Source organism: Eptatretus burgeri, chromosome 17 (genome assembly GCF_056783735.1).
Source record: "Eptatretus burgeri isolate ZD-2024b chromosome 17, Ebu_testis_v1, whole genome shotgun sequence".
In the NCBI taxonomy this organism is placed as follows: domain Eukaryota; kingdom Metazoa; phylum Chordata; class Myxini; order Myxiniformes; family Myxinidae; genus Eptatretus; species Eptatretus burgeri.
This window is the reverse complement of record NC_140977.1, coordinates 11,927,060-11,954,576: the sequence shown is the minus strand read 5'-3', so window position 1 is coordinate 11,954,576 and position 27,517 is coordinate 11,927,060. Positions and strand designations below refer to the sequence as shown.

The 27,517-nt window shown below is 42.3% G+C and overlaps 1 protein-coding gene across 5 annotated transcripts in view; it reads left to right on the top strand.

Annotated features, from left to right (window-relative positions):
- Positions 1-26,524, top strand: part of LOC147009324 (uncharacterized) — a 29,143-nt gene extending 2,619 nt beyond the window's left edge. Inside the window, exons 3-4 of one of the 5 annotated variants that reach the window (XM_085861999.1) lie at positions 2,898-3,041; positions 23,075-26,524. In XM_085861999.1, the coding sequence (XP_085718125.1) occupies positions 2,898-3,041; positions 23,075-24,324 (1,394 nt within the window). In that variant the 3' untranslated portion in view covers positions 24,325-26,524. The other 4 variants (XM_085862003.1, XM_085862002.1, XM_085862004.1 and 1 more) reach the window with 4 other exon arrangements.
- Positions 26,525-27,517: the final 993 nt, after the last annotated feature.

Here is a 27,517-nt window from a genome sequence, read left to right as displayed (position 1 = left end):
CACGTACAATTAATCACCCATTAAACATAGGACAGGACCACAACTCGAAACACATACTAATCTAAATAACTAAGCTGACGGACTGCTGTCTGTTTGTGTGCACCAGGTTTCCAAATCCGCAACAATATTTGGTACCTGTTGTGTTTCTCACTGTACAAGTGTCCATTCCATCAGTGCAGTATTTATCCAAACTAGAAACACCCGCTCCCTGAGGGGGCAGCCTCGGGGAAGAGAGAGGGGGAGATAGTGGGGGAGGTAGGGAAATTCGATTTTGCACAGTGTCAAAAAGTCCCCCCTGTCTGGAACAGGAGTCAATAAACCACTTGCACTGTTACACGTGTACAGGTGAAGTTGTCTCCTCTTTCTCACACGGTGGGGATTTTCTTTTGTGTGCCCCTGACCTGACCCTGTGTACTACCAACACATTTACAAAATTTGATAGACATTGGCCCAGCCCTGTTTTTTTCTGTGATGTACACACACACACACACACACACACACACACACACACACACACACACACACACACACACACACACACACACACACACACACACACACACACACACACACACACACACACACACACACCTGCTGACTGGACTGGAGACAGTCCCAGTGTATAAATTTCCCAGGATTGCATCAACAGCATATAGGTCATGAGAAAAAAAAAACAATAAAAGAGATCACAGACAAAGCCAGAGAATAAGCAACAGAAGATTTGAAGAACATTGGAGTCGAGGAGTCGCCGGGAGGTGGACAGCGAGAGAGTGAGGAAGTGACCACGACTGAGTAAAATGTGCTTCACTCCTGATTAAAGCTGTCCCACCACTCGGCAAAAGTCGTCTGCTCAATTTACATGTTTGTTTTTTTTGAAACTTTTCCCCATCAACGTTTATGTACAATTTATTTGTTCTAAGTAAAATAAATGTACAGTAAACTACAAGCGTAAATGAGAGGTCACCACATCCACCTGCAACTTGCGTACACGTAGGGGCCCGTTATGGAGCGTTGCAGAGGAGTTGGGGGAAGTATTTCCAGTGGCGTTACACAACACTATTCCATCCATCCATCCATCCATTGGGACCATACTCGGTGCAGAGCGTTGGTGCTGCTTAAGCAGTCTCCTTGGCTATTGCGCACAATCCTGGACAGGTTGCCACTCCAACACAGGATACCAGCAAGCTGGCACTCATTTTGCCAACCTCAGAAGGACGACAGGCAGAGTCAACCCCACCTGGTATTAATTCAACAGCCGAATGGGATCCCAAGCTCACCACCCTAACCATTAAGCCAAGACCAGGCATAACACTATTTACCCTTGATTATTTTGTTTACCTCTACAATAGTCATAGTTTTTGCATTCGCTTCTTACATAATATAAATGAGGTAATATAAATTGGGAAAAATTGTAGCTTGTGGTACTATATTGAATTTATACATCGTTTCAAACATAAATCTTAAACGTTACATTTTCAGAAACACGAGCGATTTTACTCCGAACATTTCATCAGGATATCGATTGTTCACATTTAGAAGTCGAGTAAAGAGTGGTGAAGAAAAAAAAAATAGAGCAGACCTCACAACGGAGAAATCGCGGGGTTGAAAGTGAAATTTCCAATTTTTCAGGAAAAAGTTATCAACCATTATTGTACTTTAAAACGGATGTACTTCGCAATGTTTTTGTCAAAAAAATAATTTTTGAGGATGTTTATCTATATTTTTGCCTAATTTTAGATACTAGAAACATGCGCTCCCTACAGGAGCAGAATACCCTTTTCCTTTACTACTCCCCTCCCGCTCCCCCCGGGGGGAGGGAAGGGGGGGGTCAGGGGTAATTATGTCGCTGGTTGTGACCACAGTGCAGTCATTGTTATTTTAACAAAAAGAAAAACATTAGAATGATGATGTACTTTTCCACTTAATTAATTGTTTTAATTTGTTTTATAGTTTCCTATAACTTAACTCAAATTCTGGAATTTTTTTTTCAACATTCCCGCTCGTGTTTCATTGTTCGATGTTTCGTTGAAATACGATGTGTTTAAGTCGTTCGAGCAGAATAAAATGTTTTTCATTTGTCAAATTAGAAGTGGATTTGGGCCAAGACATTTCTGTTTTTTAGCTCGCCTGTTCGAAGAACAGAGAGCTATAGCGATACCCCCGGCGTGAGCGTCAGCGTGAAAATGTTAAAGTTTTTGGTGCAAGTTATTTAGAAGCTTGCCATTCATTTAATATGTGTACTGGGATGCTGATATTTGGCATGGAGGTTCCTTTGGGGTATATTATTGATGTAGTGAAGTTGAAATTAAAAAATAATTTCAAATTTAAAAAATTTTTGACCTGTTTTGAACTTAACTTTTTTGTAGCACATCAACATTAAAGTTTTTGGTGCAAGTTATTTAGAAGCTTGCCATTCATTTAATATGTGTACTGGGATGCTGATATTTGGCATGGAGGTTCCTTTGGGGTATATTATTGATGTAGTGAAGTTGAATTTAAAAAAAAATTCAAATTTTAAAAATTTTTGACCTGTTTTGAACTTAACTTTTTTGTAGCACATCAACGTTAAAGTTTTTTCCTTTCTAATGGTTTTATCTACCATACTATTTTTTACTGATTACAATATACAAATACATATATTGCTTTAAAATTATTTGGATCAGACTTCACTGCAATGCTTTATAAAAAAATATTATTAGACTAGTCTTTTAAAAACGATAAATGTATAAATAGGTGAGCATTGGGTGGCTTTGACACCAACTCTCTGGTTGACAGTTCTCACACAAGGCTTGACCAAACTATGTTTCAAAACTCTGAGGGGTTTTTTTTTCTCTCGTTTGGATTCACTCGTTTATCCCATTTGTTCCTGTAATTAACTGATGTCACACGGTTTGCAGATGAAGCTCCTCTGGTGAAGATGGAAACCTTCCAGAGTGACTCTCTTCAGACCTCCCAAGATGATTTGAGCAATGAGCATGTAAAGCAGGAACCGTGCGTTTTACCTCCTGCGGAGCCGAGCAAAGATGATCAACTGCTCGAAGGTAAACCGAGTTATGCAGAGAACACGTCACACTGTGTTTACTTGTTTTGTTAGTTATTTTTACAGAAAATTATTTATTTCCAATTAGGCTAAATTTTTAAGTCTCCATTTCACCAATGCACTCTACGGAAATAGCAAATAACAAACCAATTTAGATTCCCAGGACTTGATAACTTTGAGAGATAAGTTTATGACTATAATATAATCACACAATATGAGTATGGGGGAAATGAGAGATGTGAGATGCTCCACACTCCAAATTTTACATGTAAGTGAAAAAAGGAAAAACGATTTAACCATCCTCCCAAAATATTGTTCCGGATTTGGAAACCTAGTGCACACAGACAGCCAGAGTCCCCGTAGTTCAGTTATTTCGATAAGTATGTGTTTATAGTCAGGGTCCCATCCTTCTGTCTAATGGGAATTACATGTGTGCGCTACGAGTTATTTTTTTAGTTAAGTTTTTACAACTACAACAACTACAACGGCAACAACAACGCCACCATCCCTCACTTGACCCAGTCGCCATTGCCCACGTGTTTTTGGCTGAGGATGTGGGTGGAGCCTCCGGCACTTCGGATCGAGGCTCTGCCCCAAAAAAGGGCATGGACCGTTTCCTCCAGCCAATGAGCGGAGGACAAGCATGACACGCATGCCCCAGCCAATCGGGAGGTGACCACGAGTCGTCCGACAACCCCTCGTCCAATCAGGAGGCAAGTGGCGAGGATAAGAGACCCTCCCACCTCAGAAGAGTGGAGTGGTTGTCACGACCAGGGTTCGGCAGAGAGGAGCTCGTGGTGATTGCCGAGCGGTCTGTCATCGTGGCTGAGTGGTTGTCGACGAGGGCTCTGCAGATGGTCGTGGTCGTGGTTGGAGCAGTCTGCGGTCCTTTGGAGGGCAAGTCTGGTGACCGAGCAGCCAGGGTCGTGGGCCATGGACTTCGGGTCGTGGGTTCGAGTCCCACCGTGGTGGTTCGAGTCAGTGTGACCCATGAGGCGGGACAGATACCCCGGCCCGGCTCTACCGAACTAAACCCACAGGGTCCATTTCTTTTATGTGTGTGTGTGTGTGTGTGTGTGTGTGTGTGTGTGTGTGTGTGTGTGTGTGTGTGTGTGTGTGTGTGTGTGTGTGTGTGTGTGTATGCATGTCCGTGGGCCCCGTCTGTAAGGATAAATTGTGTAAGTGCTTTACTTTGCTTGTACATTACATTTCTTTATTCGTGATAACTCTGCTCTTTGTGTGCTTCCCCTCCCCGATTATTGTTATAAATAAACCCCTGTTAAATGTACCAGCTCGTTTTCTGTGCTTTCCTATTGGCCTATTGGCTTTCCTATTGACATTGGCCTAGCATGGTGCGTATTGAGAATTAGGCCATTCGTGCCGTAAATTGTTCATTTGGTCCGGTGCGGCTTTGGTAACTTCCGCTCGGTTACACCAGATCCGAGTCGGTGATAGCTACTCAATTCGGACAAAGTCGGTCGAGGGTGTGGTTTCCCCGGTAGTTGGACGACGTGGGTATTTAGGTATTGTTTCGGAAATGGCCCTTATTGGGCTACTAAATATAGGATTAGCTCAGATCCCCCATTAAATGCATGTTTAGCTAGGTTGTTTGGTAAAATGGACGTTACATGTGTGTCGGGAGGTGGAAGAGGTTGTTTATTGTTTGTGCGGTGGTGGTGGATCGAGAGCTCCCTCTTCTTCCTTCCCCATCCTAGACGAGGCGCCGCCCAGTCGGCTGAGAGGGTGTGGCCAAAAAGAGGAAGTGAAACTGAGGGGAGGAGTTTGTCAGCTTCGTAAAGGGGGAGGAGCGAGTGGCTTCGAAGTGAGCGAACGAAGGAGGGACAGTGTTGAATCTGCCGGAGAGACGCTGAACCTGAGCGCGCCGAGTCTGCATTTTTGGCAGTAAGAGAGGCTGCCTGCACATCGAGTCTGCCTTTTTGGGCAGTGGGAGAGGCGGCCTGCATGTTGAGTCTGCCTTTTTGGGCAGTGGGAGAGGCGGCCTGCACGTCAGGTCGGCAATCGACTCTTATGAGGAGGTGATTCTGCCGTGAGAGAAACGGCAATCGGCTTTGAGAGGCGAGCGTAGAAAAGGAAAGAAAAGGTGATTCTGCAGAGAACGAAACTGAGAGGACCGAGTTGAGGAGTTGGGCTTCAAGGCGGGAAGGCAAGAGAGGAAACGACGGAGCCTCTGACGGTCCTTACTCACCTCACGGCTCGACACGTTTGTCGATCCGCTTGCCAGAGCTCGGCACCTCAATTTGGGCCTTGTCTGGTGCACAGGCCAGGCCTGGATTTGTATGCTGGACCTTGAGAGAAATCAGCTGAGGCCCATCATCGATCTGACGGTCTTGTGCCGTCGACCTTACGTGGGGTCAGAGCGCGCGGAGACCGTGTGCGGTGCGGAAAAGGAAGGCGAGCGCCGTCTCGTCACGTGGCGTGTTCGAGTTCGGGCTGAGGGCTCGAATCCGTGGACATTCGCTTGTTACGAGCGACATTCGTGCTTTTGACACTTTCCTCTCGTCCATGAAACCTCACCAAGTACTCTGTCTTGTCTGCATGCATGCTGTCTGTCTGTCTTGTCTGCATGTTGTATAAGGCATATCTCAGTAGCGACCCCCTCGAAACCTGTAATCCGTAGTTCCCTAGTTAAGAACGGGTTAAAGATTGTTAATAAAAACATTGTCGTAAATGTTTTGCTTGTGTCGTGTTCCCTGATGTTCCCCAATAAATCTGGTAGGTTCGTATGAAGTTGCCGCTATGGATTAATTCGTGTCGCGTCGAGGAACGATCCGTTCGATTGGCATATAAAACCAAAATGGTTACAGACTGGCAGAAAACGCTCGGCATCTGACAAAACCAGTCTGTAACCAGGGTTCTATTTCCCCAACTGGTAAGGTTCAGGATTACGTTGGTATCGCGATTGAAGACGCGTGACCCGAGGCCTGTGCTGAGCCAGCCAGCATTATAAACCCCGGAGACGGCGGTGGTGAGGGTGGCACCAAGAGTCGGGTGAGAATCCCGCCACCCCGGATCCGCAACAGTATATTGAAATTAGGCAATTAACCCTACCCCATGCCGTCGAAATATTGGCGACCATGGTCCGCTAAGGGACCCGTGAACTCTCGGACTTATCCGAGAGTCACGACCTAAATTCCGGGTGCTCGGTGGGAGACGACTCCACTGCTCCACCGAGTAGTCATTTATCACCACCGAACCCTGGCCCACAACAATATCACCTCTATTCCTCCCCAGCATCTTAACAGCTTGGCATCTTCACATCGAAGTCAATGTGATAAGCCTACTGATCATCCACCCCTATTTCTCTTTGTATTGATATTGTCTCGTTCAGGGGGTTAACACCGACCTGGATGGATAGCCGAACGGTTTTACCTCGGAGACGAAGAGCCGAGATCCTTGGAGATTATGGTGTGCGCAGGATGGAAGCAGCGGAGGCTCGTTTACCTGAAAGAAAACACATGGGTTTATTGTCGAACCCACAACGAATAGACGAACGCAAGTGAAATTGAACAAATGATGGCTTAATGAACATAAAATTCACGAGTTATTATGAAAATAAATCAAGAGTGAAAATGAAACGTGAGGTAAAACTAAATCCTAATTTGAGATGTCTCCACTCAGTCACAAACACAGACAAGGGGAAATATAAAAATAATATAAATTCCCCCCTATATGCCCGCACTCAGCTTTGTGTCCAGAGCGGACCTTTTGTAGCCTGTTGTCGTCGAACCGCGTAGCCACTGCATGGGAAAACGCACCCCAAATGGCGCGGAGTCGCTCTCTGCGGTCACATACGTAAGGTAATTCGCACAAACGGTCTTCGATGCTAGGGCCCACAAACCTCCATACAGTTTCTTCTCACGATTGAGATTGCCACACCACTCCTCTGACAGCACCAGGTCCGCTCACAGCAATGGTGCCGCCCTTCTTCTTGATCCTACAACAAGGCAATTGCTGAGGCTCCAGGATAAGGCCAAGAGACATGCTCTTCTTCTCCTCTCTCTCCTCTCAAAGTGTACAACTTCACGATCCAGCCGAACAGTCAATGGCTAGCATCTTGCTCCAGCACGCGAGCTAATTCACATAACATGAACAACGTGAATCGCTCAGCCTTCTTGACCATGCCGAGGCAAAGCAAGCCAGAGATCCTCTGTCTTCTGACCGCCATCTCCACTCGATCCTTCTCCCTCTCATAAAGCATACAAACTTCATGACTTAGCCGAACAGACAATGGCCAACGTCCTGTTCCAGCATGTGAGCAAATTCACATCAGCACGAACAACAAGAATCGCGCTGCTATTTCATCGTGCCGAGATGGCCCAGAGCCTCAGGGGTTGCTTCCAACCGCTCTCTTGTCGCTCGAGCCCCTTCTCCTCTGACGTCACCCCGACCAACAATAAACCTTGGAGGGCATGACCTGCCTGTATGAAGCTGGGAAGGTGGGTTTTTTGCCTGCTTGGAAACGTTCCACTCTGTTGTTGTTGTTGGTGTAAAAACGTGTTTTTTTATTTCCAGCTTTGTAAATGCAAAAATGTCGGGAAAGGTCACGGGGGCAATCACATACTGGGAGAAACTAGCCTTAACCCCCACCTAGTTGACACAGCACCACCCCTGCGTGGTGACACGTAAACCTTCTTCTTCTTCTTCTTCTTCTTCTTTCAGCTGCTCCCGTTCCCTTTCGGCTGTGGGGTCGCCACAGCGGATCAACCGTCTCCATTTTGCTCTATCCTCCACATCTTCCATTGACACTCCAACCACCCGCATGTCTGCCCTCACCACATACATGAACCTCTTCTTTGGCTTTCCTCTTCTCCTCCTGCCTGGCGGCTCCATCCTCAGCATCCTTTTCCCGATATACTCCACTTCCCTCCTGTGCACATGTCCAAACCATCTCAATCTCGCCTCTCTCACTTTGTCTCCAAACCGTCCTACCTGCGCTATCCATCGAATATACTCATTCCTTATCCTGTCCATCCTCATCACTCCCAACGAGAATCGCAGCATCTTTAACTCTGCCACCTCCAGCTCCACTTCCTGTCTTTTTGTTAGCGCCACCGCCTCCAAACCATACACCATAGCTGGTCTCACTACCGTCTTATATACTTTCCCCTTCACTCTTGCAGCTACCCTTCTGTCACAAATCACTCCTGCAACTCTTCTCCACCCACTCCATCCTGCCTGCACTCACCTTTTCACTTCTCTCCCACACTCTCCGTTACTTTGGACAGTTGGTCCCAAGTATTTAAACCCATCCACCTTCCCCACCTCAACTCCTTGTAACCGCACCATAGCACCACCCTCCCTCTCATTTACGCACATGTACTCCGTCTTACTCCTACTGACTATCATTCCCCTTCTCTCCAGTGCGTACCTCCACCTCTCAAGTGCGTACCTCCACCTCTCCACCTCCACCTCACCTCTCAAGGCTCGCCTCAGCCTGCTCCCTACTCTCGCTACAGATCATGATGTTATCCGCGAACATCATAGTCCATGGAGACTCCAGTCTGATCTCGTCCGTCAATCTGTCCATCACCATTGCAAACAGGAAAGGGCTCAGAGTTGATCCTTGGTGCAATCTCACTTTAACCTTAAACCGGTCCGTCATTCCTACCGCACACCTCACCGCTATCACACTGTCCTCATACATATCCGGCACGATCCTCACATACTTCTCCACCACTCCCGACTTCCTCATACAATACCACAACTCCTCTCTTGGCACCCTATCATAAGCTTTCTCTAAATCCACAAACACACAATGTAACTCCTTCTGGCCTTCCCGATACTTCTCCATCAACATTCTCAAAGCAAACATTGCATCAGTGGTGCTCTTTCCTGGCATAAACCCAAATTGCTGCTCACAAATCGTCACCTCTCCTCTCAACCGAGCTTCCACAACTCTTTCCCACAACTTCATTGTGTGGCTTAACAACTTTATCCCTCTGTAATTTCCACAGCTCTGCACATCACCCTTGTTCTTGAAAATCGGAACCAGCACACTTAATCTCCACTCCTCCGGCATCCTCTCACTTTCCAAGACTTTATTAAACAATCTGGTTAACAACCCCACTGCCATCTCTAATAAGCACTTCCATGCCTCCACTGGTATACCATCTGGGCCAACCACCTTTCCACTCTTCATCCTCTTCATAGCAGTCCTCACTTCATCCTTACTGATCCACCCTACTTCCTGATTCACTATCTCCACCTCTTCCAACCTTCTCTCTCTCATTTTCTTCAATCATCAGCTCCTCAAAGTACTCCATCCACCTTCTCAACACACTCTCCTCGCTCGTCAGCACATTCCCATTTGCGTCCTTTATCACCCTAACCTGCAGAACATCCTTCCCAGCTCGGTCCCTCTGTCTTGCCAATCGGTATAAATCCCTTTCCCCTTCCTTAGTATCCAACTTCTCATACAGCTCGTCATATGCCTTTTTCTTAGCCTTTGCACCTCTCTCTTTGCCTTTTGCCGCCACTCCTTGTACTCCTGCCGACTTTCTTCATCTCTCTGACTATCCCACTTCTTTTTCGCCAATCCCTTCTTCCTTATACTTTCCTGTACTTCCTCTTTCCACCACAAAGTCTCCTTATCTTCCTTCCTCTGTCCAGATGTCACACCAAGTACCTTCCTAGCTATCTGCCTCACCACTTCTGCTGTAGTTGCCCAATCATCCCACCCATCTTTACCACCATCCAACACCTGTCTCGCCTCCTCCCTAAATTCCATGCAACAGTCTTCCTCCTTCAGCTTCCACCATCTGGTCCTTGGTTCAGCCCTCACTCTCTTCCTCAACCTCACCTCCAAAATCATCCTACAGACCACCAATCGGTGCTGTCGAGCTACACTCTCCCCTGCCACCACCTTACAGTCACTAATCTCTTTCAGGTTGCATCTCCTGCTTAAGATATAATCCACCTGTGTGCACTTTCTTCCGCTCTTGTACGTCACGCTGTGTTCCTCCTTCTTCTTGAAATACGTATTTACCACTGGCATTCCCATTGTTTTTGCAAACTCTACCACCATTTTCCCTTCCGCATTTCTCTTGTTGAGACCGTACCTACCCATCACCTCCTCGTCCTCTTTATTCCCTTCCCCCAACATGCCCATTGAAATCTGCTCCAATCACCACTCTTTCATCCTTGGATACACTCTCCAACACTTCATCTAACTCACTCCAGAAATCTTCTTTATACTCCATCTCACACCCCATATGACATTCATCATCACCCCTTCAATTTCCAACTTCACACTCATCACTCGGTCCGACACTCTCCTCACCTCCAATACCCTCTTGACATAATCTTCCTTCAGGATTACCCCGACACCATTTCTCCTCCCATCCACACCATGGTAGAACAGTTTGAAACCACCTCCAATGCTCCAAGCCTTGCTCCCCTGTACACACAGTATGTCCACCTTTCTTCTCTCCATCATATCAGCCAACTCTCTCCCTTTGCCAGTCATCGTCCCAACATTCAGAGTTCCAACTCTCACCTCCATACTTTTACTCTTCCCCCTCTCCCACTGCCTCCAGACTTGCCTTCTCCGTCTCCTTCTCCTCCTTCGCCCAGCAGTAGCACAATTTCCACTGGTACCCTGCTGACCACCGTTACCGGTGGCGGTCGTTGGTAACCCAGGCCTCAGCCAACCCGGTATTGCAATTCGTTTTGTTGTCCGCAAAATTATTTGGCATAGGTTTATACGCCGGATGCCCTTCCTGACGCAGCCCTGGTCGCCTCTTACGACACACAGGGATATGGTACATCTATTCTAACCGGGGCATACACCGGGCCCAGTACACTGGTACTCATTTTGCCGACCTCGGAAGGATGACAGGCTGAGTCAACCCCCTGGTGTTATACGACTTGAAATATATGTATATATATATATATATATATATATATATATATATATATTTATATATATATATATATATTTACATATATATATTCTATATATCCATATAGATATAAATACACACCTATATATTAATTCAGTGGCCCAATGGGGCTTGAACTCAGGACCTTTTTGGTCCCAAGCCGCTGCCCGAACCACTGCGCGAACACCAGGCTAATGATGTCGTCATTAACACCAGGCTAATGATGTTTACATGGTGACACATAAACCATCTTAAGCTAACAGTTTTCCCGAATTAATTTACATTGAGATGTCTCCTCGTCCATGGACCAGGCTACACTATACAATCCTACATTTACTCTGAAATTCCTCCATCTACCCCACAAACATAACAATATGTTGACATTTTAACATCTTTTTATCTTGGTAGCTCAACAAGACCTGGTGTTGGCTTAACGGTTAGGTGGCTGGCTTAAGATCCGAGGGTTCTTGAGTTCAAGCCCCTGTCAGGTTGTTGAATGAACACCAGGTAGGGTTGATTCAGCCTGTCATCCTTCTGAGATTGGCAAAATGAGCAACAGCTTACTGGTAACAGGAGCACTGTGCAGCCAGCCACGCCCTCAGCCAATGATGCAGTGTTGTGCTGCACACAAAGGAGGAGGAGTATGATGAGTTATCTTAACATCTGAGCACATCTTGCTATGTTTACATTAATTAATCAATTAATTAATTGTAAATACCAATGATCTCTGGTCATTTAACTCAAAAAGAGAGCCTGTAAATATCTGGTTGTTTTATAGTGCATCATTGTTATATTATCTTCTGGCTTTCATCACCATCGAGAATGTTAATAAATAGTATTTTGGGATTTGTTTCTTGGTGTAAATATCTTTGTTGAGCAGAGATGAAATGATAAACCATTCTCAACATTCTGATCTGATCTCGCTTCTCCTGAGCCACATATCATTTTAATATTGTGGTGAATTATTTTTCCGTTGATTATTTAGGCCTAAGTCACATTTGCCACGGCGGCCGTGGCGTCTACAAAATCTACGGCCACTAGCAATTATAGGGCGGCCGCAGTATTTCCACGGTCACACAATGTAGCAGTCACATATGTTTTTATTTTTCGGGGAGCCGCACGGCGTATTTATAAATTGTAAAGACCGAAAACGTGGGGGTGTCGTACGGTCTTTGATTTGATGTCGCACGGTGACCTTAGGGCGTTCCTGTGGCGGCCATAGAATTTTCAAGGCAGACGCAAGGTGCCCGCAAGGCGACCGCAAGGCGACCGCAGGGGGACCGCAGAGGGGCCCTAAGGCGAACATGCGGCCAGACGGATGGTAACAAGTGGGTTCTTTTTTTTAGCAGTTCTTTTGTTTCGGCTTGTCGAATTGCTACGGCGAACGTAGAAATGAAAAAAGTTATAACTCCACATTATAATTCCACGGCGACCCTACGGCCTGTAAAATATAGCCAAACAGCGTAGGGCTGCCCTGAGGCCACCGCAGAAACTCTGTGGCCGCCGCACGTTTCTGTCAATTCAGAGGGCGTACGGCCGCCGTATCCTCACCGTCGAGCAAATGTGACTTAGGCCTTAGCAACCATCAGTTTTCTGTCCATTCAAGGATGTTTATATTTTTTACATCCTTTCATTATTTATATGTGAATGTATTAGTTTATTTGTTTCATCTACCTTTGTTTTAATTATTTCTTCAACAAGGTTTATTTGATACGAGCAAAAGTAGCCGCCCCCAGTGACGGGAAAAGATAGCCATGGTGGCGGCGAAAATTACAACAGAAGATAACTGCCAGGCAGTTGGCTGGAGAAATTCAATCCATGCTGTAGTGCTCAACTTCACCAAAGATGGCGCTATTCAAACCAACTGCAACCATCATTTTTTATTGGGGGCTTAAACGTTAAGGCTGATGGAGCCGCTAGGCCCGCTTAAACGTGACCGGTACAACCTTTTACCTCTGTGATAAATTTTGTCCAAATCTATCCAGAAGTGTAGGAGTGTCTATGTAACATACAGACAGACAGATCTACATTTATAGTTATAGATTTTTCACGTTCACTATGTTTTTCCATTTAAATACCAGGGTTGTAATTTTCTCCACTCCTTGGTCCGGTTATTGCTTGGTTCAATCACTCATATACCAGCAAAAAGGTGTCGGTAATCTGTTAAAATCCCCACAACCCAATTAATTTTTTTTCTCAGGACTTGTGTATATCTTAACTTTTAAATATCTTAACACTTATATCCATAAGGGAGCGTGTCAATTCCATTTTCAAAAATGTATCTTTTATCATCATAAGCATCCAGAGCGTTTTTATTCACTTGCTCAGAGTACAGTTGATGATTATAACTTCTTATGGTATTCATTTCTCTCTATTGTTCTTTCTTGAAAATTAAACAGTTGTAATAATGATCAAAATTTTGTAGTGTCTGATTATATTCTTCTTTATCCCTTTCAATTGTTTTTTTTAATCACATTTAGAAGCACCTTCCTTTGAAGAATAATATTTTATAAGCATCATGCTTTAGCTCTGAATCCTACAAATTTACTCATAATTGCTCCACCCAACTCACCTTTGAATTTTCCAATTACCTTTTTATTTTTTCAGAGAATAGACTGCTTTCATTTTTAGCTCGCCTGTTCGAAGAACAGAGAGCTATAGCCATACCCCCAGCGTGAGCGTGAGCATGAAAATGTTAAAGTTTTTGGTGCAAGTTATTTAGAAGCTTTCCATTCATTTAATATGTGTACTAGGATGCTGATATTTGGCATGGATGTTCCTTTGGGGTATATTATTGATGTAGTGAAGTTGAAATTAAAAAATAATTTCAAATGTTTTAAATTTTTGACCTGTTTTGAACTTAACTTTTTTGTAGCACATCAATGTTAAAGTTTTTGGTGCAAGTTATTTAGAAGCTTGCCATTCATTTAAAATGTGTACTAGGATGCTGATATTTGGCATGGAGGTTCCATTGGGGTATACTATTGGTGTAGTGATGTTGAAATTAACAAATGATTTTAATTTTTTTTTAAATTTCAACCTAAGATGGTGTCAAAGCCACCCAATGCTCGCCTGTTTATACTAGACGCTTGCCATTCATTTAATATGTGTAGTAGGGATGCAATGAAGTCCAAATGAAATAAATTTTGTTGGTGCACCTTTTTCAGAGACTCAATATTTGTGAAGTCAAAACACTACATATTACTTTTTGTTTTAGATGCATTTCTCATGGCAAGGCAAGTAGGTAATGTATTATTGCATAATGTTGATAAATACCATTGCACATGCACTGTTATAATTGTGATGCCATCATAATTTACAAATAATACAAAATGATACTGCATGGTAGTTCGACTTATTCATGAATAATGCTGCCACTGTAACATGATCTGCTCTCTGGATGTCACTTTCCATTTTCAGCATTGTATTAATAATATTTTGCATCCTTCAAGATGGTGGTGGTCATGTTGTCCTTCATTTCAGATTACCATACTAATTTGCAAGCCATGGGGCAGGCTATATAACACAACATATGTTGAAAAATAAGACTTTTTTTTCCTATTTTGTTTTACTGACAATATTGATACCAGTTCCTTCATTTCAGATTGCCATACTAATTTGCAGGCCATAGGTTGGTCTATAAAACACAACATATTGTACGACAATATTGATACCAGTTTAATTTTTCTGATGACTCTATGATGTGTTTACATATTCCTTTCTTACAGTTATTACTCACAAATCACATGCTTCTCACCTACTGGGTTTAAATCATGGTCACAACAGTTGCAATATAATTGGCATACCTGCAGTGTTTATACATAATGTCAGAAAGTTGCCAGTTTCTTACTGCAGGTCAGTGATGTACAACACTACTCCGATTTCTTCAACCAATAAAACTGGCACTATGTGTGTATGACCTTCATTAATATTTGTTTATCTTAATTCAATTACAATAAATTATCAAAAAAGTCATTTACTGAAAGTTTTTTTGGTAAATTCATAGAAGGTACTTCAGTATGTTTGGCACAAAATATTTTCTTTGTGTGTTTATATGGTATTTGTGAATTTGTTATTTTTTTATTTCAGGGCAAAGAACCTGTTCATATCTTCTTGGAAATCAAGGAGCCCATTCATATAATGGAAAAAGTTTTTTTTGCAACATGTGTGGAAAAACGTACAAATCTCGAGTCAATTTTCAGAGACATTCATGTTTGTACTGCGAAAAATGTAGCACTTCATTCACCAGGAGAGAAAACTTGAACAAACACAACTGTTTGAAACAATCATTGAAATGTGACAAGTGTTTTAAAATATATGCGGGTGAAAAAACTTTCGCCAGCCATAAATGTACATTTTGTGTTTTGTGCCAGAAAAAGTTAAGTACATTTCAGAGAAAAGTTTCCCATATTTGTTCACACAACTGTTTGAAACAATCATTCAAATGTGACAAGTGTTTTAAAATATATGCGGGTGAAAAATCTTTAGCCAGCCATAAATGTACATTCTGTGTTTTGTGCCAGAAAAAGTTTAGTACATTTCAGAGAAAAGTTTCACATATTTGTTCAAAAAAATCATTGGAAATATCAGAACGTCATATAAAATCATCCAGAAACACAGAACCTGAGAACTTAGAAAATGCAGAACATGAGATAACCAGAGTTGGTGTCAAAGCCACCCAATGCTCTCCTGTTTATACATTCATAGTTTTTAAAAGACTAGTCTAATAATATTTTTAGCTCGCCTGTTCGAAGAACAGAGAGCTATAGCGATATCCCCGGCGTGAGCGAGAAAATGTTAAAGTTTTTGGTGCAAGTTATTTAGAAGCTTGCCATTCATTTAATATGTGTACTAGGATGCTGATATTTGGCATGGAGGTTCCTTTGGGGTATATTATTGATGTAGTGTAGTTGAAATTAAAAAATAATTTCAAATGTTTTAAATTTTTGACTTGTTTTGAACTTAACTTTTTTGTAGCACATCAACGTTAAAGTTTTTGGTGCAAGTTATTTAGAAGCTTGCCATTCATTTAATATGTGTACTAGGATGCTGATATTTGGCATGGAGGTTCCTTTCAGGTATACTATTAGTGTAGTGAAGTTGAAATTAACAAATGATTTTAATTTTTTTTTGAAAATTTCAACCTAAGATGGTGTCAAAGCCACCTAATGCTCGCCTGTTTATACTAGACGCTTGCCATTCATTTAATATGTGTACTAGGGATGCAATGAAGTCCAAATGAAATAAATTTTGTTGGTGCACCTTTTTCAGAGACTCAATATTTGTGAAGTCAAAACACTACATATTACATTTTATTTTAGATGCATTTCTCATGGCAAGGCAAGTAGGTAATGTATTATTGCATAATGTTGATAAGTACCATTGCACATGCACTGTTATAATTGTGTGCCATCATAATTTACAAATAATAAAAAATGATACTGCATGGTAGTTCGACTTATTCATGAATAATGCTGCCACTGTAACATGATCTGCTCTCTGGATGTCACTTTCCATTTTCAGCATTGTATTAATAATATTTTTGCATCCTTCTATATGGTGGTGGTCATGTTCTCCTTCATTTCAGATTACCATACTAATTTGCAAGCCATGGGTCAGACTATATAACACAACATATGTTGAAAAATAAGACTTTTTTTCCTATTTCGTTTTACTGACAATATTGATACCAGTTCCTTCATTTCAGATTGCCATACTAATTTGCAGGCCATAGGTTGGTCTATAAAACACAACATATTGTACGACAATATTGATACCAGTTTAATTTTTCTGATGACTCTATGATGTGTTTACATCTTCCTTTTTTACAGTTATTACTCACAAATCACATGCTTCTCACCTACTGGGTTTAAATCATGGTCACAACAGTTGCAATATAATTGGCATACCTGCAGTGTTTATACATAATGTCAGAAAGTTGCCAGTTTTTTACTGCAGGTCAGTGATGTACAACACTATTCCGATTTCTTCAACCAATAAAACTGGCACTATGTGTATATGACCTTAATTAATATTTGTTTATCTTAATTCAATTACAATTAATTATCAAAAAAGTCATTTACTGAATGTTTTTTGGTAAATTCATAGAATTTATTCATATTTCCCATATTATTTGTTTCATCTACCTTTGTTTTATAGGGCCTATTTTTTATTATAGGGTATTATAGGGTTTTATAGGGCCATCTACCTATTCAATTTTGGATGGAGAAAAATATTTTCTCTGTGTGTTTATTTGGTATTTGTGAATTTGTTATTTTTTTATTTCAGGGCAAAGAAGCCATGGGTCAGGCTATATCTTCTTGTTCATATCTTCTTGGAAATCAAGGAGCCCATTCATATAATGGAAAAAAGGTTTTTTTGCAACCTGTGTGGAAAAACGTACAAATCTCGAGTCAATTTTCAGAGACATTAGTGTTTGTACTGTGAAAAATGTAGCACCTCATTCATCAAGAGAGAAAACTTGAACAAACACAACTGTTTGAAACAGTCATTCAAATGTGACAAGTGTTTTAAAATATATGCGGGTGAAAAAACTTTAGCCAGCCATAAATGTACATTTTGTGTTTTGTGCCAGAAAAAGTTTAGTACATTTCAGAGAAAAGTTTCCCATATTTGTTCAAAAAAATCATGGAAATATCAGAAATATCAGAAATACAAAATCATCCAGAAACACAGTGCCTGAGACTTAGAAAATGCAGAACATGAGACAACCAGAGTTGGTGTCAAAGCCACCCAATGCTCGCCTGTTTATACATTTATCATTTTTAAAAGACGAGTCTAATAATATTTTTAGCTCGCCTGTTCATAGAACAGAGAGCTATAGCGATACCCCCGGCATGAGCGTGAGCGTGAAAATGTTAAAGTTTTTGGTGCAAGTTATTTCCTTTATAATATTTTTATCGACCACACTATTTTTTTACTGATTACAATATACAAATACATATATTGCTTTAAAATTATTTGGATCAGACTTCACTGCAATGCTTTATAAAAAATATTATTGGACTAGACTTTTAAAAACGATAAATGTATAAACAGCCGAGCATTGGGTGACTTTGACACCAACTCTGGTTATAATTGCCTATGTCATAAATGTTTATGTTTGTTTTCGTATCCTCATAACTGTCTTTAGTTTTAATTTCCAATTTTGAACTGTGTCCATATGGAGGAGATTAACTCCTTTATCATATTTCTTCTTCAAGTTGTTAAAGGAATACATTAGTGACTTGGACAAGTCAAGAATCAAAGTTCCTACGTAAATGGGTTTAGGTGAGTTGAGTAATTGGTGTGGGTGACGAGCAAGAGTGGCCATGAGAGCCAAGCATACGGATCGGGTGGAAAGGGTTAAAATGTGATGTGTGTTGTGATAAAGAATTGTGTTTTGTTTTGGTATTTGCTGATGATTAGCTTATATGCAGGCCATGGTAGGGTAGGGTTGGTACCCAGTACTCTGTATTGCAGTCGGTGGACAATTGAATGGCGGCTGGGGAGGGGGTTTGTGGGTGTGGAAGGTGTGTGTGTCTTCAGGTATGGATCAGGCTCTTGAGGAGAGTGGGGACTGTGGCCCTCCTGATGTGACTCGTCCCTAGTAGCCGTTGGTGTCTGAAATTTGAGGGCCCGTCGGCGGAGGATCTGGTTTGGGCAACCAATCGGTGTGGAGACCCTTCGCGACCCAGGGAAAGGCTAGGAGTGTGTGTGAGGCCAGGAGTTTGTGCATGTGTTGTGGAGAGCCTCTCGGCGGGACGTTCAGCGAAGGAGCTGTTTGGCTGCTAGGGGGTGATAAGTTGAAGGGAGGGGGCAAAGAAGTCATGAAGTTGGGTGCTTGTTTTGGACTGCGGGCACCACAGCCTGAAGCACCCCACCATCGTGCTTGTGCAGGACCTCCCTACTGCTGCATTACATTCCCTGTTGTTGTGTCTGAGGGAATGGTCCACTCGGTCCTATGCGCCGTGAAATGTGCGATGGAAGGCAGGTAGCTGGTGAAATTGGCTAGGTAGATTGTAAATTGGGTATATGGGTTCAGCTGACAGCTGGACCAGGTGATGCAGCCACTGGAAGATGGAGTCAAGTAGATGGGTTTGAATTGGTGAAGCTATATTGTGATTAAGGTGAGCCTGCCTGTGTTTGGTGTTTTTGCCATATTCTCTCCCTGCCCTCAAGAACACCTGAAGAAGACACTAGAAGTGTGGAGATCAAAATTTTGAGGACCTTCTACATAGAAGTTTGTACATAACAATTGTACATTTTATGAATTTTATTTGAAAATAAGTGGGTAGTCCGGTAAGGAGAATAGGTGAGTTAACTACATGTCACTTCCCACATCCCCTCCTGATTTAATTTGTTGAGGTTATCTAGGTGTGAGTCTGTTAGTGTTAAGGCTGGAGCTACGGTGCTTTCAAATAGAGTCCACACCCCTCAACTTTTTGACATTTTGTTGTGTTGCAGCCTCAATTTAAAATGGATTAAATAAAAAAAAAATTGTCACCGATCCACACAAAAAAACCCCATAATGAAAAAATGAAAACATGTTTTTAGAAACCATTAGGAAATGGAAAGAATATGGAACTACCCAGACTCTTCCAAGAGCTGGCCGTCTGACCAATCTTACCAACCGGGCAAGAAGGACCTTGGTCAGGGAGGTGACCAAGAACCCATTGACCACTCTGACAGAACGACAGAGTTCCTTGGCTGAGATGGGAGAACCTATTGGAAGGACAACAGTCTCTGCAGCACTTCACAAATGTAGGCCTTATGGGAGAGTGGCCAGACAGAAGCCACTCTTGAGAAAAAGGCACACGACAGCACGCCTAGAGTTTACAAAAAGGCACGTTCTTCTGTTCTTGTGTTTGGCAGCTTGGCTGCCGGGTAGCTATCATTTCTTAGAAGCGTGGCTGCGCCGCTGATGCTGTGTCCCGCTACCAGTACATTTGTACTCATTTCGTTGACCTCAGAGGGATGACAGGTTGAATAAATGCAACCTGGTGTTAATTCAGTGGCCAACGGGGCTCAAACTCAGGAGCCTAAGCTCCCAAGCCAGCCACCCTAACCACTAAGCCAAGACCAGGGTTATAAAAGGCACATGAAAGAGAACATAAGGCAAAAATATTCTGTTGTCTGATGATACAAAAATTGAACTCTTTGGCCTGAATGTAAAGCACTACATCCGACGAACGAGTACAGCTCATCACCCATCTAACACCATCCCTACCGTGAAGCATGGTGGTGGCATCATCATGCTGTGGGGATGCTTTTCAGTGGCAGGGACTGGGAGACTTGTCTGGATGGAGGGAACAATGAATGGAACCAAATACAGGCAAATCGTTGAGGAGAACCTGCTTCAGAGTGCAAAAGACCTTAGAAAGTGGTGAATATTTACATTCAAACAGGACAATGACCCCAAGCATACAGCCAAAGCAATCCTGGAATGGCTTCAGAACAAGAACGTGGAAGGTCCTTGAGTGGCCCAGCCATAGCCCAGACTTGAATCCCATTGAGAATCTGTGGAAAGACTTGATGATTACTGTTCACCGACACTCCCCATCCAACTTGACAGAGCTTGAACAAATCTAGAAGGAAGAATAGGAGAAAATCCCCAAATCCAGATATGCAAAGCTGAGACAGACGTACCTGAGAAGACTCGAAGCTCTAATCACTGCCAAAGGCGCTTCTACAAAGTATTGACTCAAGAGATCGAATTATTGTGACAAGACATTTCAGCTTTTCATTTTTAAGTAATTTGTAAAAATTTCTAAAAACATGTTTTCACTTTGTCATTATGGGGTATTTTATGTAGATCGGTGACAAAAAAAATTTAAATTTAAGCCATTTTATATTCAGGCTGCAACACAACAAAATGTGACACAAGTTGAGGGGTCTGAATACTTTCTGAAGGCACTGTATATGTTGTATGCCATTGCCTTTGGGAGTGATGGTTTAGCAGAACCATAACAGTAGCTCTACCTGTCTATGATGTATTTGAGTCAAATAATTATGTGAAGTCATACAGGAAAATCGTTAAATAATTATTCATGAATTTAACATTGAAGCCATTGGGGAGTTAATGCGTCCTTGATCTTCACCAAAATGGAATTAATTTGTCCTTGACACAAACCCAACCTCTCCACCAAGTTTCATCCAAATCCGTCCAAAACGTTTTGAGATATCCTGCTCACGTACAAACAGTGAAAACATAACGTCTGTCCACCTTTGGTGGCGGAGGTAACAAGGTGGAATAACCGATCCTCTTAAGGGCAGACCTATCAGCATACTTCCAATCATCAGCAAGGTCATGGAATCTATCATCGTAGTTGACATAAAATCCTGCCTTTTCTCATCTGAGATCATCAATTCGGATTCAGACCAGGTCATTCCACTTTGGACATATGCTGCTTCTACTCACCCTACAATGGATGGATGCCCTCGATGTCAGACATTAAATCAGGACCGTCTCTCGAGACATATCTTGAGCTTTCAATACAGTCTGGCACCATGCCTTTCTCTCCAAGCACTCTGCCTATGGCATCCAAGGTCAACTCCACACATAGTGGACTGACTTCCTCTAATCTCATAGTGAATGTGTGGCTCTCAACGGAATTTCTTCATCTCTTCTCCCTCTCAAGGCTGGAGTGCCGCAAGACAGTGTTCTCGGCGCCATCCTGTTCGTAATCTTCAAGCGACGTCTCTGGCTCTCTGGAAAATCCTCTTTATCCATTTGCTCATGACTTTACCCTCTGTCGTACCATTTCTCATCCTTCAGAGAGGCAGGCAGCAGCCTTCTTCCCTCTCTTTAGACTTTGATAGAATCACGAACTGGTGAAACACTTTGAATTTGTCTTTCAATCTTCGGAAATCCACACACTCACTGTCTCTCTCCAACAGGACTGTCTGGAAAACCCTCCCATGTCCTTTCTTAATAATGCTCTTGAAGAGATTCAGCCACTCAAACTCTTGGGTCTCACTATCAGCCATGATCCTTCTTGGGCAAACCACATTTCAAAGTTGGCCTCTAAACCCAGCCGCCGCATGGGCATCCTCCATCGTGCAAAGTCCTTCCTTGGAATTTGTGAACTCTTATGCACCTACACTAAGGCCTTCACCGCAGCTTGATGGAATACTGGTCTCTCTCCTCTGGGCTGGTGCTCCTGCCTCACACCTTGCTCAGCTTGATGCGATGGAAATTAAGGCGTTCAGGATCATTGGAATCTCCCACGATGAAGCTTTGTCTATGTGCCATTGCAAACAGGTGGGTGGTTTCTCTGTCTGCTACCGCCTCCTTTCTGGTCTTGCACCTTCGGCCTTTTCTGTGCTTTGTCTGCCCCCAGGTTTCTGTAGGGCTCATGCGGTACATCAGGAACCACCTTTCAGTAAACTCCCAAAATCCAGAATCGCTGCACTCATTCGTTCCTCTTTTTTCCTGCCTTTGGAACGAACTTCAACATGCTCTTCAATGCCATTCTTCTATCCAGGTCTTCAAAACAGCTGTTCACTACCATCACATATCACCCCCATCCAAAACCATGACAGTTTCTACTCCCGTTAACAGCCCTCCTCACCACCCCAAAGCTCACCTCCTTCCTTCCTTCCTAGTTTTTCCTTTCAAAATGTTTGCTTCTGTATCCACATTATCCACCACCTGTATCATCTCGTACCCCTCATTCTCCACCATATCCCTAATTTGTCAAATTATCCCTCAACCTTGCTGCTCGTGTTTCCCCCCCCCTCTTTCTCCTGTTACTTTTGTTCTCTTACATCCTGATCCATTCAGTGCTCGAGCTTCTCCACAAGCCTTGATTTTTGTATCGAAAAACAAACAGGTTTATACTTGAGAAATCCATGGGTCTCGCCATTCCTGATGGCGTGTGCACCAGAGGCTACATTTCCATACGATCCCCTAAAGGCAGGTGCAAGTGTACCGGGCATTCTTTGGGAACATTTGGGAACATGGAACATTTGGGAACACCTAAATTTCTGTTATTTTTTTTGAATCCTTGATATGGAAGTTCTCCACAAATATGGCAAATATTTAATTTAATTTGAATGGAATATTTGTCAGTTGTGCAACATTTTCAAGTTTTGGTGAATTATGAATGCTTTTTGTGGTTTGTCTTTCCAGGGACACAACTGGCTTGTTGTTCCAACTGTTTCCAGTTGTTCCACTCAGAACTTTTCAATCGTCACATGATGCAGACTGCTTGTCAAGAAACTGACACGTTTAGCAGCGTTTCTTGCAACCGCAGTCGGAAAAGCTGTGCAGAGACCCTCAAGGATATCCAAGGAAATAAGAGACCGCACAAGTATTCTGTGTTCACAAAATCAGTAACCATGTTGTCATATTTCAAACGAGATCAGAAAATACACACGAGTGAGAAACCCCACAAGTGTTGTGTGTGTCGTAAAGCCTTTGTTCGATCAACACAATTGTACATTAATAAAACAATACATGCAGAAGAGAAGCCACATCCGTGCACTGTGTGTCCTAAGGCTTTTACACAATTGGCTACTTTACACGATCCTCAAAGAATACACATCGGAGAGAAGCCGTCATACCAGTCGTCTTCTTGCAACAAGGATTTTGGTCAGTTCTCACATTTATCCCGACATCAAAAAATACACGATGGAGACAAGGAGTTGGAGATTTTGAGTTCTGGAAGAACTCCTTCCCACTTCCTGGAACCCACAAATGGAGATAACAACAAACGACAAAAGTCACACAAGTGTTCTGTTTGCAATAAGGATTTTGTTCGTTCATCACACTTGCATCAACATCAAAAAATACACACGGGAGAGAAGCCACACAAGTGTCCTGTGTGTCTTAAGGACTTCAGAGGTTTGGCAACTTTGAACAATCATCAAAGAACACATACCGGAGAAAAGCCCTACAAGTGTTGCTTTTGCAGCAAGGATTTTGGTCAATTGTCACATTTATTCCAACATAAAAAAATACACAGTGGGCAGAAGCCACACAAGTGTTCTTTGTGTCTTAAGGCCTTCGGTCGTTTGGAAACTTTGAAGAATCATCAAAGAACACATACAGGAGAGAAGCCCTACAAGTGCTCTGTGTGTCCCATGGCCTTTTGTCTTTTGCAAAGTTTGAGGAATCATAAAGGAATACATACAGGAGAGAAGCCCTACAAATGCTCTGTGTGTCCCAAGGTCTTTCGTCTTTCGCAAAGTTTGAAGAGTCACGATCAAAGAATGCACAGAATAGAGAAGCCATTCAAGTGTTCTTTATGTAGCAAGGATTTTGGTCAATTGTCACAATTATCAAAACATAAAAAAATACATAGTGAAGAATGGAGGAAAATGATGGACAACAGAATGAAAAAGAGGAAGAGGAGGTCGACAAAGAAGAGGTCAGATTAGTTGGGATGGAGAATGAGTCATCATCAATGCCCAAGACCAAGGACACCACACTAATGCCTTTAAGAAAGTGGCGGGATCGAGCCAATCGGATAAATGCAGGTTTTGTGGAGTAGAAACAGAAAGTACCAGTCACCTCCTTTTGGGATGTAAAAAACTCATGTCAGAACAGCTCTACACAGAAAGACACGACGGCATCTGTAGAGTAATCCGCTGGCACATCTGTAAACATTTTGACATCGCGCTCTCAGAACAATCATGGAAACACAAACCAAATCCTATCCTTGAAAATGAACAGATAGTGCTCACGTGTGACAAGATGGTCCCATCAAGCGTGAATATTGCAAACAAAGCATTGCGTCCGGAAATGGTGCTCAAACACAAAAAGGAAAAAACGGCATTGTGGATCGAGGTTTCAGTTCCCAATGACTTTGGATTAAATGCCACAGAAATCAGGAAAATGACCAAATACCAGGATCTGAAAAATGATGTGTAGAGGACTTGGAAATTGAAGAAAGCTGAAATTGTACCAGTGATAGAGCAGCTACAGGAACGACAAACAAAACCCTTACTGAGTACTTAAAAATTATTCCAGGGAATAACACGACAAACGAGCTACAAAAGGAGGCTTTCACAGGTTCAGTGAAATTTTGAAAAGAGCCCTTGGAACGAAACTTCACAGTTTGGTTTATGAATCATGATCCTTTACCAAAAATACGAGGTGAAGATTTTGAGTTCTCGGAGAACTTACTCCCACCTGAAACCCGCAAATGGAGATAACAACCAACGAGAGAAGCCACACAAATGTTTAGTGTGTCTTTAGTCGTTTGGAAACTTTAAAGAATCATCAAAGAACACATGCAGGAGAAAAGCCGTACAAGCGTTCTTATTGCAGCAAGGATTTTATTTATTTCTCATATTTTTTTTTATCAATATCAACGAATGCACACCGGAGGGAAGCCACCACCTCCAAAGAACACACCCAATGATTAAAAAAAACAAACTATGACGAAGACAAAAATGGAAGAAAACAACACCGGCTGTTTGAGATTAACACAAAGACGTTATACAGAGAACTAGTACGAGGGAAACGGAAGGAGAATGTGTCAATTCCCCCCGGAAAAGATGAAGTAGAAAAATTCTGGAAAGGAATTTATGAACATTGAAAAGAACGCAAGTCGGCTGAATATTGTGAACAATATATGATTAAGCCGAACGTGATGGACGTCTCATCAACAAGACAGCTACGCTCATTGCATGTCAAGCACCATTTGGTTACCCTGACACTGGGGAATCTATACGAGACCACCTGCTGTTAGTTCACCTCCACGTGTCCTTCTCCCCCTCCCCTTGATCTTCACTCTCACCCTCACTTCTACTCTGCTGTTGATGTTTACCCATTTACATTTTGTGCTCGGTCTTGCACGAGCATCGATCATGCATGTAAAAAAGAAAAAAAGGAAAACAGAGGGGTTTCCTTGGGAATCTTGAAACAAACATGCCACACAAAATGGAATTCTACCCACCATTTGTTCAATCCAAAATGGCAAAATCATCTAATCATAAACTTCCACAGGCATTCTCCAGCTTTAAAAGTTGTCTTGTTTACAACAACCCTTTCTTTACAACATACCCTCATTTTTTACAACCAACAGTGAACTACATGTTTTTTTTTTAATGTTTGGGGTCCTTCAACTGCATCCTTCATTAACTTGTTTACATTTTCTGGCAAACCTTAGGTCCTCCTCTTCGTCTTCATCAGGTTCTGCTGGTTGAAACCACATGTAAGATCTACAGTGGACATAGGATGACCCATTACAATTTGATTCAGTATCTCCAATTGTGGAAGGTCTTATTTCCAGCCAAGTCGAGGTAGTCTGCACAACTCGCACATGGATAATGTATTTTTGCTGAAACACAAAACTGCAATCGTTTTGAACTGTGGAAGTTCCTGCTGTGGGACAATGTTTGTGAAACCTGACAACTCAAAGTAATGACCACTGATGCGTTTGATTTCTGCGACACCAAAATGGGATCAACATTTTTGGTGTATGACACTTCTTGGTGAAAGATGGTTGAAAATGTTTTGAAGACATCTTGATTTTTGTTTGTTTCACACTTTTTGATAATGCTGTCCATAAATATTTTACAGCAATTTTCTGCCTCAATTTCCTTTTGCTGAGTCCTCAATAAAGTGCCCATCCATCACAAATGTTGGAAGTTCCACAATTCTCGGTAATGTTTGTTCCATCTTGGAAAAGTTAGGTCCAAGCGAGCAGAGTAACGTCTTTAAGACAGTGATACATCCTTCAATCTGTTTGTTTGTTCTTCCACAGGCCAGATAATCTCTTTGAATGTGGTTGGGAAATCAGTAAATTGCTTATAAGTTAAGGTTATAACTTCAAATAAGATGGCTTTTGTAAGTACTTACCAATACATAATATATCTGTGTTTGTGTGTTTATTTATGTGTGTTTGTATGTATATGTACATGTATGTATGTGTGTGGAGGTATATATGTAAGTATGTTTGTATGTGAGTGTCTGTGTGTGCGTGTTTTGTTATGTCTGGCTTCCTTCGTGGGACTACGGTGCAGTAATTGGTTTTTATTTTGATTTGACCTGGTACAATAAGTGAGATGAGATGTAGCTTTCTTCCATTCCTAATTTTTTATGTTATGGGACACAGTGCAGCTGGGGTTATCTGAAATGGGGATTCTGGTAGTAGTTAGGAGAAGGCAGGATGAGCAAGACCAGATATACGGTTGTGTAAATAGAGAGCCCAACATGATCACCTTTATCAAGATCCAATTATTATTTAATAAGAGGGTAAGGGACCCCACATATTGTATGTGTAAACCCCCCCTTGCGCGTTCGACCGGCTTTGTTCACTTCTTCTACCGGCGACGGCATGCATGTGTTTCTTTGACTGAAAACCCACACATGCATGTTAGACTTTTGCAGTTAGGTATTATGACATTTGTAAACCTCCATTCACGGGGGGTTTCCAGCAAAAACACACATTCAGTCCCTTACGGACAGCCATTTTGCTTTCGTGCGGACAATATTATACGATATACTGTGTTTTTGCAATTAATGTTGTTTGACCGCGTAGTATAGTGGTTAACTCACACACCTGTGAAACAGCAGCTCCTGAGTTAGAATCTCACTGGCATCATTTTTTTTGTTTTATATTCG